This window comes from Diorhabda carinulata, chromosome 6 (assembly GCF_026250575.1).
Source record: "Diorhabda carinulata isolate Delta chromosome 6, icDioCari1.1, whole genome shotgun sequence".
NCBI lineage: Eukaryota > Metazoa > Arthropoda > Insecta > Coleoptera > Chrysomelidae > Diorhabda > Diorhabda carinulata.
This window is the reverse complement of record NC_079465.1, coordinates 4,230,675-4,247,207: the sequence shown is the minus strand read 5'-3', so window position 1 is coordinate 4,247,207 and position 16,533 is coordinate 4,230,675. Positions and strand designations below refer to the sequence as shown.

General features: G+C 33.2%; 1 protein-coding gene across 4 annotated transcripts in view; it reads left to right on the top strand.

Moving 5' to 3' along the window:
• The window catches only part of LOC130895504 (torso-like protein), a 38,666-nt gene that overhangs the window by 12,364 nt on the left and 9,769 nt on the right, over positions 1 to 16,533 (top strand). For 3 of the 4 annotated variants that reach the window (XM_057802835.1, XM_057802832.1, XM_057802836.1), the window contains one exon: positions 16,051 to 16,224. In XM_057802835.1, the coding sequence (XP_057658818.1) occupies positions 16,069 to 16,224 (156 nt within the window). In that variant the 5' untranslated portion in view covers positions 16,051 to 16,068. Of the gene's footprint in view, positions 1 to 6,605; positions 6,879 to 16,050; positions 16,225 to 16,533 lie in introns of those variants that run through there. The other variant, XM_057802834.1, reaches the window with a different exon arrangement.

Genomic DNA, 16,533 nt, shown 5'->3' with positions numbered 1-16,533 from the left:
AAAACCGTTCCATTAGAGCAACTTTGAACGGTCAATTCTAAATGGTACACCTGCATTTCTTTGCCAGAAGTATTCGAAAAAATCAGGGAAACCAATCGCAGAAGTTCATTCTCCATCACGTCAATGCGAGCTCTCACACATCAGTTCAAAAAAAACTTTTTTGAACAGTCAAAACATCGAATTGATGGGTCATCCGCCGTACAGTTCTTCTGTGCCCAGAAGATAAAAAATAAGGATTTAAGGACCCTTCTAGAATAAGTGCTATTACATAAACTTATCCAGATAACTTAGATTAACGATAGCAATTTGAAGATAATCAATACCTAGACTGATTTAATCAATAAACAAGGCCGTGTCCCCTGGAAAATTTTTGAATTTATCTTCTTATAATAAATTTGAATGTTCAACATTTCTTCTATCGTTCAAAATGAATATAGAATGAATTTCAAAAGCTGTGATACGGATTGTAGATTTTCCAACCGAGAAATTATCTTTAATCTAATTATTTTCTTGCAAAATTTGATTGAAAAAAAAATGCACCGAAACTTTTTTGGTGACCAATGAGAAAGTGAAATTGTAATAATGGTCGAACCAGTATAACAAATATGAATGCGTTATGAATTCTTTATTTACATAACACTTTCATAAGAGTGTATCCGTGCAATTTCATATAAACAATTCAACAATCTAATTTAGGAACTAGACGAAATCAAGTAAAACGTAAAGGGTGTCTCATAAATAATGTAAGGTTTCTAATGTTCGCTTTGATATTAAATAATCGTACAAAACGAAAGCCTTAGCATTCGAAATACAGCCCATCGTTCAGCAAGAGATTATTTTCCTAATATCTTATATATATATATATATATATCTAAAATCTAGATGAATCATCATCAAAACATATAAAAAGAGGTCTAAGAAGTAAGAAAAAACTATTTAATTTTTTTGGAATTGCATATCAAATATAGTATATTTTTTTAATTTGCTTGCAACGAAAATTTAGAGATTTATCTAACTGGATTCTCTAGGTTCATATTCGAGAATCTTGATGCTGATTGTCGATCAGGTAGACAACCAACATGCTAACTGCAGAAATAGAAGCAAATCCACATCAGAAGTATCAAATCCCTAAACTAACCTTGGTCGACCATCCCAGAACATTTGCAGCAGAGCAGATATTCTACTGCTTCAATAGCACCACAATACTTCTGAATTTCGAACAGAATTTCACACGCTGGGAAGTTTGTAGCGGTACGAAGAGGAAGAAGGAAATTTATTGTAAACAATATTCACAACAGACATGACTTGGAGGAAGAAAGGCGACAGAGCGGCAGTTAAACTTGTAGACAGATGAAAAATACGCGATATTCCCACTCCAAGATCGCTAGAAAGCTTCTACGATGTAAACGTTGAACGAATTGGGTTAAGAAACATTGGATCACCCTCCTTATAGTCCCGATTTGTCGCCATGCGACTATTATTTATTGAAATAGGCACTTGGAGGACTGTGATTTCAACAATGCAGAGTCTTTCGTACTAAAAGCCGAAAGATTTTTGCGGAAAAGGCATCCAAAAGCTTTTGGAGATGTGGCAAAAATAAAAAATTTGATTTTTATTTGGCTAGCAAACACTAGAACTTGAATTTAAGCGATGTTACTTTCCGGTTCCCAATTGTATTATTAAAAAAAAGAATATTGAAATTAAGTTTTCAATATTATTAGAAGAAAAGGTTATAATTCATGAATATTTACCTTATTTTTATTGCTTTCAATAAAATAAAATTGCTAAACTATAATAATATCTTGAACGGAATCAACTTTATTCACGCAATTACCAGTGCAGCATTTTCGTGATAGTACTTTCATTTATACCTAATTGATTATGATTCCAGGTAAATGTTTTTGTTATTATATATAAAGTCAAGGTCTACAACTTTTTTTGGGGGCAAATGATTCCATGTAAACTTGTATTTGACGTACGTTTCAGTCTGAATCAATTAAATTATATACTTTGGAATCATTACCATAAGATTAATTTCGTCCCACTCAACCTCTACCTACTTAACTGAAAGCAATTTTTTCTAACTATATTCTTCCTCTTGAAAATTTTCTACTCGCCAGCAGTAACTATAAACAATAATAGAAATTATGTTGAGGTACAAATAAGAATTGGAAGATTGGAATAAGATTTTTCACAATTTATGCATACATAATTCTAGTTGAAATACTTCTAATAATTCTACTACCTAATTTTGGAATCTGGGTGCCACTACACACAGCTATACAGAAAAAGATAAAAACAATCTATTGAAAAGATTGACCAGAACCGTTCTGTTTCCCAAAAAATAATCAGAAGAAAACAGAAGAGGAGTACTAGAGTTTTAGACATTCGAAATAGGCATTACAACTCTAGAGCCACACAGCAGATGACCTTGAGTCAGAAGTTGAGAAAAAACTATTGGGTTAACGTCACTCTGCATAACACCACGTCTTAGATACCTACTAGAAAGTATCACACACACACATGATACAAGGTCTGACTCAATGTCATCTTCTGCTTCTTTCAAGATTATCTGCTGACTCACTCAATAGCCATATTACCTTCTATTCGATAAATACATCAAACTAAGTAGAAGCAACCCACGCATTTTTACAGAGTTTCCATTTGAATCAACATCTTGAGATAATAAAAATGCAAAAGACATGTACAAACCCTTTAAATTTCAATCTATAACATCATATGTGTCTGCGGAGAATAAGACAGAAAATAGAGACATTGAAGAAGAAGAAGAAAAGGTCCTAAATATTCTTAAACGTACTTCAAGAAATATCTAAAGATTTCAATTGAAACATTTGTAAACGTCCTAGTCAAAAGTAAAAGATGAAGATTGATTTGAAACGTATTAGCTCTGATCTGGCGCCCAGCGACTACCATTTATTCCTGCACTTGAAGAAGCACCTGGGCGGTCAGCGTCTTTAAGACGATATCGAAGACAAAACACTTGTGATACAGAGGTTAACAAGTCAGGCGGCAGAATTTTATGAGGAGGGTATTCAAAAACTGGTGCCACGTTATAACAAGTGCCTCAATATTCACGGAAATTATGTAGAAAAGTAGGTAGATTAAGGTACAGACTTTCATGTAAAAATAAAATTATTGCGATATTTTTTTGCACTTCTTTTTTCAATTCCAAAACGGTACTTACTTAAAAAATATGCCTCGTACATTAAACAGTTCTGGGAGAAGCTGTCAGATGATATTCAATAATAGAATTTGCTTCTAAATGTTTTTGATTTTAGGTCCCTCCTATTTTAAAATGAGTTTCTTTCTCTGTCTTCAAAAAATTATTGAAGACACATTTTAAATCAGAAGAGACCAAACATCAAGAACATTTAGAAACATAAACATATGAAAAGGTCTAAGAAATTGAAGAAATAAATAGAATTTAGATTTAGATTGTTGTGAGTAGCACGAAGTCAAAAATAGGTCGAATTCAACCAATAGAAGATTTTACAGAAAGTATTATGAAAACTGTCATATGTCAAAAACTATCAGAAATGTTAACAGGAGAGTCTTAGAGTAAAAATGATTATTACGACATTATATAGTCGATTTTTAAGTTGTAATATATCCTTAAATTTGCGTAGTAACCTTTCATTTTTCGACATTATCATGTATTATTCATTCCGGAACATCTGTATCGATATAAAAATAAATTTATTCAATGACAGAATCACATGTTCCGTTGACCAAGCAGACCAATAATTTTTTTCTAAAAAAATGAGGTTAGAATGTCAAAGTCATGAACCAACGCTTCGTTTTGTGGTTGATCATACCTTGACAGCTCGACATACCTAACAATTAATTTTTATTGAATCAGATATCAAAATTCAAAACTGATTAGATTGAAAAATATAAGTAACAAAATAAGTTCCGAGAAATAATGGTACTAAACCTGCGTTTTTTGATAGAGGTATTGGTTAACTATTTTCCTAACCTATTGTTTCTAATATGACGATATGACAACACTGCTTTAGTACGAAAGCACTAATTCAACCAATATGAAATAAATAATATTGGTGCTTGATGTCCATTGATGTGATTATTAATGTTGATAGATAATGATAGATATAAGTAAATTCATTCTAAAATTATTTTAGAAAGCGCGTCTTGACATTAAGATGATATCTTTTAGTAATCATTTTACCCTTAGGTTTGTAACTCATCCAAGAATTAAAGCACCACCAGGACATGTGTCAGTTTTGAAGTGCCCAAAATACATATACATTAGAGTGAAATTTACTCATTTGTTTTTACTTGTAATAGAAGAGAAATAAATGTTCATTTGTATTTGATAATGTAGCAAAAAGATTACTTAAAAAACGCAGCTCTTAGCTCATATTCCCTTGGAGTAATTATACCCAATTGTTGGGTATAATCTGGGGCATCTCCTGTCTGAACTTTAATTTCTTCATCGGTCAATCGTGACAATATTAGACAATCAGTGTATTTGCAATCATTCCAATTTATTAAATCTATATATTCAGATGTATCAAAATTAACAGAAGGTATTTGAAAGCATCAAACACTTTCATTAAGTCTTGATCTAGCCGTCATAATCCTTTTAAGCCTACGTTTCCTAATATGTATCCTACATTCAATTACTATTGCTTGAAGAATATTTTCTGAGCTGACAAAAACGTATTTCTTTGAATAATTGAATCAACGACGTCTCTATACTGTATAACTGGTATATTTGATGATTTCCCACAAATAAATAACAACAAAACTTGCAAAAAGGCTTCACTTTGATGTTTCAGGAACTCCAAGGTTTTGAGGAGTTTAACATCAGACATATAATTCTATTTGCAATCAAATTTCGCCAAAACTTTGGACAATACATCCGTTGATACTGCTTGACAAATTTCAATTTAGACTTCTGGCCAGCACTTGAGTCTTCCTAATCAATTTCTGGCAAATTCAATTTTTCTATAATTTGGAATTGGTAGTTCTCCGCAATTTGGAAGCTACTTAACCAGAAAATTGTATCCGTAGTCTGTCCATCGAGATATTGGAATAGATGCCTCAAACGAAGTTCATTTGCTTGTAGTAGACAAATTATCAATTGCAAAGGATGTATCAGCCTGGTTTCTGATATTTTGAGGACCTCAGATTTACCGTTCATAGTACTACTCTCGTAAAACAAAAAATAGAATACCTACTATACTTCTTTTGGGTAATTATTCGCAATATATGAAATTATCGATGAAATAGATACAAATAACTTGGATACAATTGACAATAAACGAGTTATTTTTGGTTTGTTTGTGGATATTGGGGTATCATATACACTGCGACCCGGAGGATCTCTTGTATCCCTTTGTCTTGCTGCGATACTGAGGAACCCAGTGTATACAGCTGATTTGTTTACCCCATTCCTTTCAAAAAGTTCACAACATGGGATAGCTGTAACTGCCAGAGTCTAGCATCTTCAGGTGTCTACTGAAGCGACAATGCCTCAATAGGATACCTGTTAGTATTTGTAAATTGTTCTTATTTCAATTGATACATTCAGCAGATCTACTCTGGTGGTTATAGTTTCCGAGAAAAGTCTTGCTCTAGCTTGTCTCAGCTCCTGTATATTGTCCCAATAATTGATTTTGCTCCTATCTACCTTCTTTTCTAGTGCATTTTAATTGTTCTGTAACTGATACCACAAAAGGGTTCAATCTTGTCTGCCCACGCTTTATCAAGTTTATTATCGATTTCATTTCCCTTCATGGTGTGTCCCGGAATCCATTGTAGGTAACTCTATTTTTCTTGTCTAACTCGTTCAATTTTTCTAGGCAATCCCAAACGAGTTTGGATTTTATTATATTGGAGTTTGAGGATCTGATAGCTGCTTGGCTATCGGACTGGATGAGGATCTCCTGTTTTCGACAGTTCCTCTCTAGATTGAACTGGAGACATTTTTCAATTGCATAAATTTTTTCTTGAAAAATACTTGTTGTGTTGCTCAGGCTTTCAGAGTAGTTGGTTCAGGTCCTGTTCTGTCTGTTTTAGATCCGTCCGTATACTGTTTAATGGCATTTCTGTTCATTTTTTGGACAGTATTAAGATCCCACTTACTTCTACAGTTAAATTTGTTCTCAAAGCTAAACTTATTCGATGCATTATCCTGAGGCATGTTCCAAGTTTGGTCATTATTTTGGGTCGGTTTTTCTTTGGTTATTTTCTGTAATTAAGGATTCTAGATTTTATTTTGAAATTGAAGCAAAAATGTTATGTAAATGAAAAAATGAAAAAAAAATTTCGTTTTTTCATCCACTACTATTAGAAAACAATATTCGAGATTCCGTTTTTAAGCTCCATCCTAATATAAATACACACGAACAACTAAGCTTATATAATAGTTATAAAAATTACGTTCGACACATATCAACACCCCCTCGTAATATATAAAACATTTTATGACATTGTATGCTTAACAAGTTATAATTTTTAACACATATTCCCCTTTCTACTGATGTTAAAAATAATTCTGTTATGACCGTGGTGTGTGTTTATCAGGTCGACGCGGCTTATCAACATTGTTTCCCCTCGACTCCTACAAATTTAATGTGGGTACCTGCCGGCTTGGCTATCAAGGGAAGCCCAAAAGTGGTCAATATCACAATTTCTTGTTGTTTCCATCACTCGCTCTAACGTTGTCGAATCAGTTTGTTGAACGCGCTTGCCTTGACTCGATGTATCATACGTTGAATGTGCGGTAGGTTTTTTTTTTTTTCGTTGAAAGATACACGATCAACACTAGGTCCTAGAGAAAAGATATGGTGCGTGTGAAAAAGAAATAGTGTTATTCGAGTGGCATATGAAAGGTTAGATTTGTACTTTATACTATTTAAATAAAAACAATCTTTGTGTCAATTAAAATGTCTGTTTATTTGTAACATTCATTTCAAAAGATTCGGACGTTGATATAGTTTTGATCATTTTTATTGAGATTTTTAAAATATCAGAGAATTTTTAAAAATTATTAACGTAATTAAAATCGGTTAATAAAATTAAATGAAAGCATCCAAATGTCCCCGATTTTAAGCCTCCTTTTTTCCAAAATTAGCTTTTTTAATAATTTTTGGAAGAAGGACAAAACTTGACGCCTCAAAATATTTTGATAGAGACTTCAGGAAAGGTCGAGACGACAAGTTTTGTCTGTCTTCCAAAAATTATTAAAAAAGCTAATTTTGGAAAAAAGGAGGCTTAAAATTGGGGACATTTGGATGCATTGGTGTATCAAAAGGTCTAAGAAATAAAAAATTAAAGAAATTTGAAATTAAATAACTGTATATACTGTTATAAGTCCGAGAAGTGATTTAGTACGGTACGAGATAGATTTTTATGAACGAGGCGACGAAGGAGCCGAGTCAAGAATATCTAATCGAGTAATAATAACTTTACGGACGTATAATTGACAATTTACCCGAAAAATAGCTCCTTCAATTATTCTCCTATTATTTAAAAAAATAAAAATTAACAGAAATCACTAAGGTAACATTGTAAACTAACTAAAATTGAATTTTTAGAAATACGAAAAATATTTCTATTCCTAAAATAAATGTTTCTGGTAACAGTAGTTGCTTACTGTTAAAACATTTAAAAAATTAGTATAAAAGTTTAGTTATTGATGTTGATTGATTTTTTATTTCTAATTATTTCAAACGGAATTGGAAGAATTTAAGATTACTGTAAAGTACAAGGATACCATGAAGTGCTACTTTGTTGGACGAGTCTGAAAATTGCGAGACGAGCGAAGCGAGGCAAGCAACAGACGAGTCCAACAAATAGTATTTCAGCCTCGGCGTACATTTTTTAGACGACGCATAAGTACGTAACAAGGATTCTATTATATTTTCTACTTTTAATCATCGAGAATGTAGACCATAAAGTAGAACTTTTCCAGATTTTATATCTTTCCGTTGGGTTTTTCGCCTTTTTCTGGTGACACCGCTTCATAAAGAGCTCGAACTATTTTTCGTACCTTATCCGGCAACGAATTAAGAACGTCCGCATTGCTTTCCTCGGTGAGATCAGGTGGCATGGATTCGAGCTGACGTTTTTTTTTTCATCATCATTCATTGTTATTCATTAATTTAGACAAAACTTCGGATAAAACAAATAATTTCAGAAAATTAAAAATTTAAGGTTGAGCAAAATCTGTGTGAAACTGTCAACTGTCAACATTGAAGTGGCTAAAATCACATTTAAGGAAGTTAAAGTTGTTTATTCCAGAGCGTCCCGAAAGTGTTTTGCGGTACATAATTGTCAACTGTCACTACATGGAACACTCAAAACGCAACTTTCGATATGTAAATGAATACAGAACGAACAACTTTCAGATGGCGTCGTCTAAAAATAAATATGCAGTAGATATAAACTAATTCGATTATATCAAAGGAAATATATCAAAGTGAACAACTTCCCCAATGGAAAATGAAACATTTTATAGGATCGGCCTTAAAACTTTAACATAGATACGTCGAAGTAGTAATTCAATTTTTGAGAAAGGAAAACAAAAATATATATGAAGGAAATACAGTAGTTTTTAGTCAAGTTTCTCAAATTTTAGCGTTCGCTGTAAAGCCTTTTTCGTTTTTTGTCAATTGTTAATTTTGACATATAGGCTATTTTGACAAATGACTTAACAAATGTTACATTAGGTGGTAAATTTGGTGGTTCTTCTTTTAAGATCTATGAGGAGTATCCTTCACTCACCAACTTTTATATTTATATAAAAATGGATATTATAATTCAAAACTAACTTATAATAATTCATACATCTCTAATCCATTTCCTCGTTATTTTTATACAAAACAGTCGTTTAAGATTTGACTTTCGCCGCCGCCACCTAGCATAAATTAAAAAAGTTTTAAAACATGGCGTCCGCTCCAGAACGTGTAGCGTATGTGCCATCGAACGATTCCGCTAGGGTTTTACAACAGTTGCATAACAGTTTCGTTCGCTAAATGCAACCAATAATAGCTTTGCGAATAGTTATCTTATATGTCGTCTTCTTCCGACACATCTCTATTGCTTTTGAATGATCTGAACAACGTATTAGAAAGTGATTGTCATAATTGTAGAAAGCTAAACCAAATCTTTCATTAGTCATACAAGCACTGAACTGTGCTATTGATCTTTCTTTTTCTTCTTCTTCTTCTTCTTCTTCTTCCTGCTGTGTATAGGCATCATTGCCTGTTTTTCTTCACGTAATTGCCTCTGCTCAGTCACCTGGGTGGTTGTCACTCCATCTTTTCCTAGGTCTTCCAAGGCTTCTTTGTCCTGCTGGTGATTTGTCCCTTGATATTTTCACAATTCGTTCTTCCTTCATGCGGTCAATGTGCTCATTCCATTTTATCTTTCTATCCAGTACCCAGTCATTGATGTTATCTATCCCGCATATTCGTCTTATGTTTTCACTTCTTTCTCTATCCAGTAGTGTTCTTCCCGCTATTCTTCGAACTATTTTCATTTCTGTAGTCTCCAATATCCGTTTCGTTTTAGAGGTCTCAGGTCGGGTCTCTGCTGCATAAGATAATATAGGTCTGATTGCGGTCTTGTAAATGCGGGCTTTTGCTTCAGTTCGTATGTATTTATTTCGCCAGATTGTGTCATTTAGGTATGCTGCTGCTCTTGAGGCTCTTGTAGCTTGATTTCTTACTTCCGTCTCCACGTCCCCGTGTCCAGATATTTCGATTCCCAGATATTTAAATTCCATTTCCTGGTGTATTATTTTGTTATCCACCACAAGCTTACATCTGATCGGTGTCTTTGGAAGTAACCATTGATTTTGTCTTTGTCGCTTTGTTTTGTTAAATTGGTACATTAACCTTTGCAGATCGTCCACGTTCTCCGCCAACAGTACCGCATCGTCTGCATAGCACAGGATTTTGACCTCTTTATTTCCCATTTTGTATCCTCTTAGTTTCCGTACTTGTTTTATGATTTCATCCATCACTATGTTAAATAGGAGCGGGCTGAGAGAGTCCCCTTGCGCTATTGATCTTTATAAACAAAAAAACGTATCCGATAGAGATTTTATTGAAATTTTATAATTCAAGACAATTTTATCTGTTCTAACCAAATAAATGTTGACTGGGGGTCTGTACTTGAACTACTAATAGACATCTTTTATAAAATCAGCTCAGAGTACACCTAAATTGGTTCAGTATGTCTCCCGATTTGATCCGATGTCTAGCGCTGTTACGTCCGATGTGATTGCCTTCATTGGTTCCGAGCCTGACAGATCTGATCTAGTTGTGAACTCACCGTCACCCATGGAAGGAATCGTTATAGATGTGCCGTTTGTAATACTTGCAGATGATGCCTATTCTCTGAAAACCTTCCTTATGAACCCGTATTCGAAACAGACACATACATATACATCTGCTTACTTACAAAATATTGTATATATATAGGTGCTTCACGCATCACTTTTAGGCCCATAGAAAGGAAGTGATTTCCTTCCACTCTTCCCTATTTTTTGCTTTTATTTTCTAGTCTTGAATTCCTTCCTCTCTCTCTCTCTATCTCTCTTAAGTCCTCCATCACCTCTGGGTATCATCTTTTCCTTGGTCTGCCTTTTTTCTTGTTCCTCTTTGTTCTATGTCCATCGGTGGCTTCAGCTCGGCTTCATCACAAAATTCTGTTAATGAATTATCACTTCAAGGAAGTAGCTTAGCTAGAGCATTCAACAGGTTATTCCAATAGACTCAGATCGATAGAGACACCTTCAAATCATACTCAGGCAGATTCGGAAGGGCTCTTTTTCAAAACGAATGTATCCACTTATCGACTCGATCACAACACGAGGGCCTTTTTAATGTAATAATGATTTCAAACATTAATTTACCAACTCAACTGTTACGATGCAAAACGCCTGATCTTTCGAAATTATATCATGAACTGCGTGTATTTGTTTCTGTTCCTTTAACATTTTTTACAATTTGTTTATTTACTCCGACTTATTCCTTGTCAATTCTCATTTTGTTGTAGCTTCAGGTGTCCAACAACAGGTAAAAAAAGACTGTAGGCACCTGTGTTAAAATGTTTTTTCTCCGATGGTCGAGAGCAATCAGGTCGGATCGGATCGGGAAAAATACGGATCCAATGTAGATGTAGCCTTGTCAAAAAACAAAAAAAGAATGATTAAAAGAAAAGGAAAGCATATGTAGCATTCTTCATAGAATTAAAGACAAGTTACGATATGTTTGAAACGGGGCTTTGTAGTTTTTACTTATAAAAACCGATATACAATTCATTGAATAATTTAATGTTTTTCAAGCTGAATGAGAGGGTGCGTTATTTTGAAAGAAAATAATTTTTTGGGGTAAAACATTCACATATTTTCACTTTCAGATGATATAAAATACTCTACGATTCTGGCTCTAAAATGTAAAGGTCATTTACAAATATCATTTGCTAAAAAAAATTGATGCTAACAACTTTCAATCCGATTTCTGGACTCTAACTCTCTTTGGTATCGAAGAACAGGGCTGGCGCCACTCTTGTTTTGATATAGGATCATGGTAGTAGATCCAAGTCTCATAAAACGAAGCAAAAATAATTTTTGTCCTTCGGAAAACGCTCCAAACACACATACGATTGAGTTTTTTCCGGTCTTAGCAAGAACCGCACCCATTTTGCACAGATCTTTCTAAAAGGTCAGATAAAATATTACTCACACTACCTAATGGGATAGTCAAGGATTATGTCAAACCTCTCTCGGTTAATCCAATTACTTGCGTAAACATATCCTGTATTTTTGATAACTTTTCTTATTTATCCTGATATCTTATAACTCGGATCAAAATATGAGTTCCTTCATCAAACTTTGGCAGATGTTTGATGAAATAAAGTTATAAATTCACCCAAAAGGTAGACAGTAGGAGCCACGTCTATAAATAACTCTAGACATTAATATACGTAATTCTGTAAAAAATTCTATAATATAAATACAACCTTGTCGTATACCAGGAGTTGTTTCAGTGGAAAATATCATTTCCATTTAATACATAAATAACTATTATATAACGAAATATTTGCTTATTAAAACCGATTATAAAATAATTGTTAATCTATTAAAACATATATTATTATATTACAGTTTGTCCCAATTGTTCTAACGATTATTTATGAAGAAATAAGTCGGTCAAGAACTTATTGAGTCTAGTTAAGATGCATTTTTTATTAGTTGACAGAGCTAATTCATGTCGTGTAGTTTATCAATTTGAAATATTTATTTACTTTCTTTCAAACCAGTTGTACAGGACGAAGGCTTAATTTCCACATTTTAAATAACAAAAATTCCAACTGAGCGTCTAAATTTTTCGCAAAAACTGTCGATAATATAGCTTAAACCAAAATGCTAGATCATAAAATAAACTACACAAATGTTTCTTGTAATGTTTTTCCTGATAATAAAAAATCCTAGAGCATTCTACGTGATACACACATATCCACATACTACTTGGTTTCTTTGTAGGCTCATTCCATGATCTTTTACGATGGAGTTTTATGAGAAAATATTGTAATTAAACAATAATGTTGATGATATTGATAAATATATTTCTAATTTATTCATTCAACTTCCAATAGTCATTTCTTCTTCCTCTTCTTGCTGGAAACTTATGAATTGTTCAAGTGAAATTAAATCTACTATTTTTTCATCTATATCAGACAAATCTTCATCTATAGCATTCAATTGAACATTCGGGAAAGACTAGTCTGAATAATTAGTACAGTTTGGTAAACAGGGCAACCCTACTCTTCTTCAGCCACATACAACCTTTTTCATAGTTCCAAAAAATAGTGTCCAGGAGTTTTTCGGAGAAGAAAGATAGTTTGAATGGCTACCAAATTATTCTCAGTCAATTTCTAACCCCAATCAAAATAGTTGTACTGTGTAAAATGCAACTTCTGAAACTTTTAGCTATAACTTGGAAATGGTGACATATAGGAAAAAAAAATGAAAGGAATTTTGTTGTTGATCTGTTTTGGGTTAAATTTTCGATAACATTTTGATTTTCTGACAACTTTCTTAGCACACATAGAATCAATGTGGACTTATTATGTCTACTCTGACAGAAGAAAGCTGTTTGAAGACGAATGTATGTTTGGGAGTCGTCTTGGTTTTCCAGACACGCAAAGGAAGTTTATTTTGTTCCAATTTTAATGTTCACACTACTACTTTGAAGTACCTAAATTTTTTTCGAAAAAGGCATGAAAATCACAAAGTAAATGCTTTGCTACTGCTGCTGTATCTATAATATGCACGCAGAACCTACAATTGTCATTCTCTGGCATATTTATTGTCTTCAGTGACCTGTTAAAAGACCGACCAATAAAATAATGTCTTTTTTGTGGACATCTCAGACTCTCATATAATATGGTTATGAATATTTTGAATTGTCTTATGTCTGTAGTGTTTCTCCATTTGATATGTTAGGAATCTGTTCAATTCATGGTTGGTATGGCTTCTCTTTAGGTTAGATTAGGGCTCTGGTGGGTTTTTTGACGAGACTGACTGCTTTCTTCTTGCGTGGTATACCCTGGTAGCCTAGTAGCCAAATTTTTTTCCTTTAGCTAGTGTTTTAGAAATTGTTTACACCCCCACGTTAACTTGATATATCATATTTACTTTCTACATAAAACAAGAGGAAATAATTTGCAGTAAAAAATTCAACGGGATGCTTTCTTAAAGTTAAATATTTTAATAATTACAAGGTACAAGGAATTATTTTGTTTTTGCCATTTGTTAATATTATGCGAACGGACAGAATATCCGCATACTCTGGTAAAACAGTGAGAGCTAAAATCACGAAAAGTACCACAATTGTTGTTTAAATACCGTGAAGAAATAATTTTGCAACCACTTTTAATTTTAACTTATTAATGATAATTATCGCTGGGTTTTTTCCGTTTTTTTTTTCGTCGGTTTGTTTCTTGCTCCGAAGATTCAATTTAGTAAAAATTCTAATTGTTCTGATGATTGCGCAGTCCTTGAAATTTCAATTTACGTCATAATAATTGAAAAAAAATGTAACTCGTGGTTCCCTCATTTAGGTATAAAGTTGAATGCGATGATAATGATTTCAATGAATACGTTTTCATTAATTTGAAAATACAGAAATTTATGTAAAGATTGAACAATAGCTTATAAAAATTAATAATTATACCGTGAATAATTTTAATCGTTTCTGTTGTTTTTAAACTAAAGTATTTGTGGACTCTACTTCTAGGAAACACTGTTGTTGATTTCATTACTACAAAAAATGATGCTTAGATAATATATGTATAATGGAAACATATCTATATTTCTCAAAAGATTATACCATCCAATTAGTGGGTAGGGAAGAATTAATAACTGCCATTTTTCCTATTTCTTAACTTGCAAGAAAGATTTTATCAAACAAGGATGTTATTGCATACGTAAACGCTTATTTTGGACAGAAAAAACGGCGCACACTGGACATTGTACTTTTATGGCCGTAGGAAAAAAATTTAACGTAAATTCCCAGTGTGCACTCGGGGTCATTGTCTCGCACAAACTGACGACTCACGCTTTTTTCGGCCGGAACCCGAAACGTTTCGTCCAGTCGACCGAAGACATTTTCGCGAAACAGTTTCGCGCAGTAACAACCCGGATTAACGAATAATGCGGCGAAGCTCCATTTTGCATAAAAAGACGAATGTGTTTGATCGTTGCCTATTTCCAAATACTTTGACTCTCAAAACAGTACGGACCCACGATACCTGCCGATTTTTCGAGTGCGTTGCGCCTGACTTATGTCGACCTCTGTATATATACGCTTACTTGCATCAGTCATCAATATCTAATAGTTTCCTTGAATATCGATCGAGGTGTCGTTAAAGCGTTCAATACCATATTGAGCAATCGAAAGTAATAAAAAGCAAAAACGTGATTTGAATTTTTAAATATTTTACTGTTTCTCAACTTTGAACTCTTGAATATATATTTACTTGAAATCGAACAAATGTGTGTAAATGTCGTTCGAAGTGAAACAATTAATGAAAAGTATACAAAAGTTTTCGTTAAGTAGCATATCGTCGGCTTAATTCGCAAATCTCGTAACTTCATAGAATCAAATTTTACTGTAGACACAGAAAACTTAACGATGAAAAAAATTGAGTGAAGAATTGATCTTTTTTTTTTTTTTAATAAAGAATAGAAATAGTGATCAAATTTCGAGAAAATGCGAGCAAAACAAAATTTAAAAAAAGTGGGTCTGGAGTTGTGAGGTTTTCTATTTAGACTTCTTGATTGTATCGCATTTTTTTTAGCCTTCATGAATTTTTCAGTTAGTTTATTTATCTTTTTTTATTTGATTTGCGACGATATCACACTATTTTTATTTATGAAAATCCGTGTTAATGAATATCAGCAACGTTGAAGCATTGAACACGCTTGTCGATTCTTTGGAAACCATTAAAAACAACAAAGAAAATATAGAATCAAATATATTTTCTTAAGATCGTTAGACCTTTTAGATATTTAGCCACCTTTTCCGCCAAAATAGCCATTGTGACTGTATAGTCTAAGATCAGTGTCGAAAGACTAGAACTTAATTGTGTTTTCTGGTTCTTGGCTAGTCTTCAACTTTCAGTTCTTCCTCTTTTTTATTTTATACGTTGTTTTCGACGATTTTAACTTTACAATTCACTAAGTATACACTAATTCGCATCACAATTAATAACTTAGACAAGAAGTTGATTTTCGAATGGTAAATTGCCATGAATGCCCGAAATAGGTTGAATACTTTTTGGAACCATCTACAGTGCGTGCTGTTAGAAGGTACAAGGTGGTAGAACGGTGATAAAAGAAGCTAGAAGCAAGAATCTTTGACGGGGTGAAGATGTATGAATGGTTATGGGGATGATATTTAGAAGACGCTTACCCAATAAGCTCGATTCTGATATTAAATTATTATCGGAACGAATGCGTTGATGAAATAACTTTTGTTTTTGTTCCAGGTGCCAGAGTTGGCGAAAATGTGGGGCCGAGCAATAATGCTCGTGCTAGCGATGTCGGTTATAATGGAAACGTCAAGAACATATGCCTTTCAAGACAACGAAGAAAGTCAATTGAAAGTAGGAAAATCAATAGATCTTTTCACGAGATACGGTTATCTAACATTATCGATGAAAGTGAGTTATTTTTCTAATCAAATTTTCACGTACTTTTAATCAACTTATTGACTTTCTCGTTCTTTATGAAAATATTCTATTTGCATAACAAACATTCGTGCCTTGCAGTCAATTGGTCGCGGGTTCAAGAACTGTACAAGAATTTTGGGCAAAAATATGAATGCAAACTACTTTCATATAGTTAATAAATTTCTAGATTTTTATAAATCTCTTTAGCTGTCGAATGTCATTGTTTTCTTCAATTCTTTTTATCATTTTGTCTAAAATTTCGGAGCTGTCAACGACGATCAGTATGGATGATTACTTTTG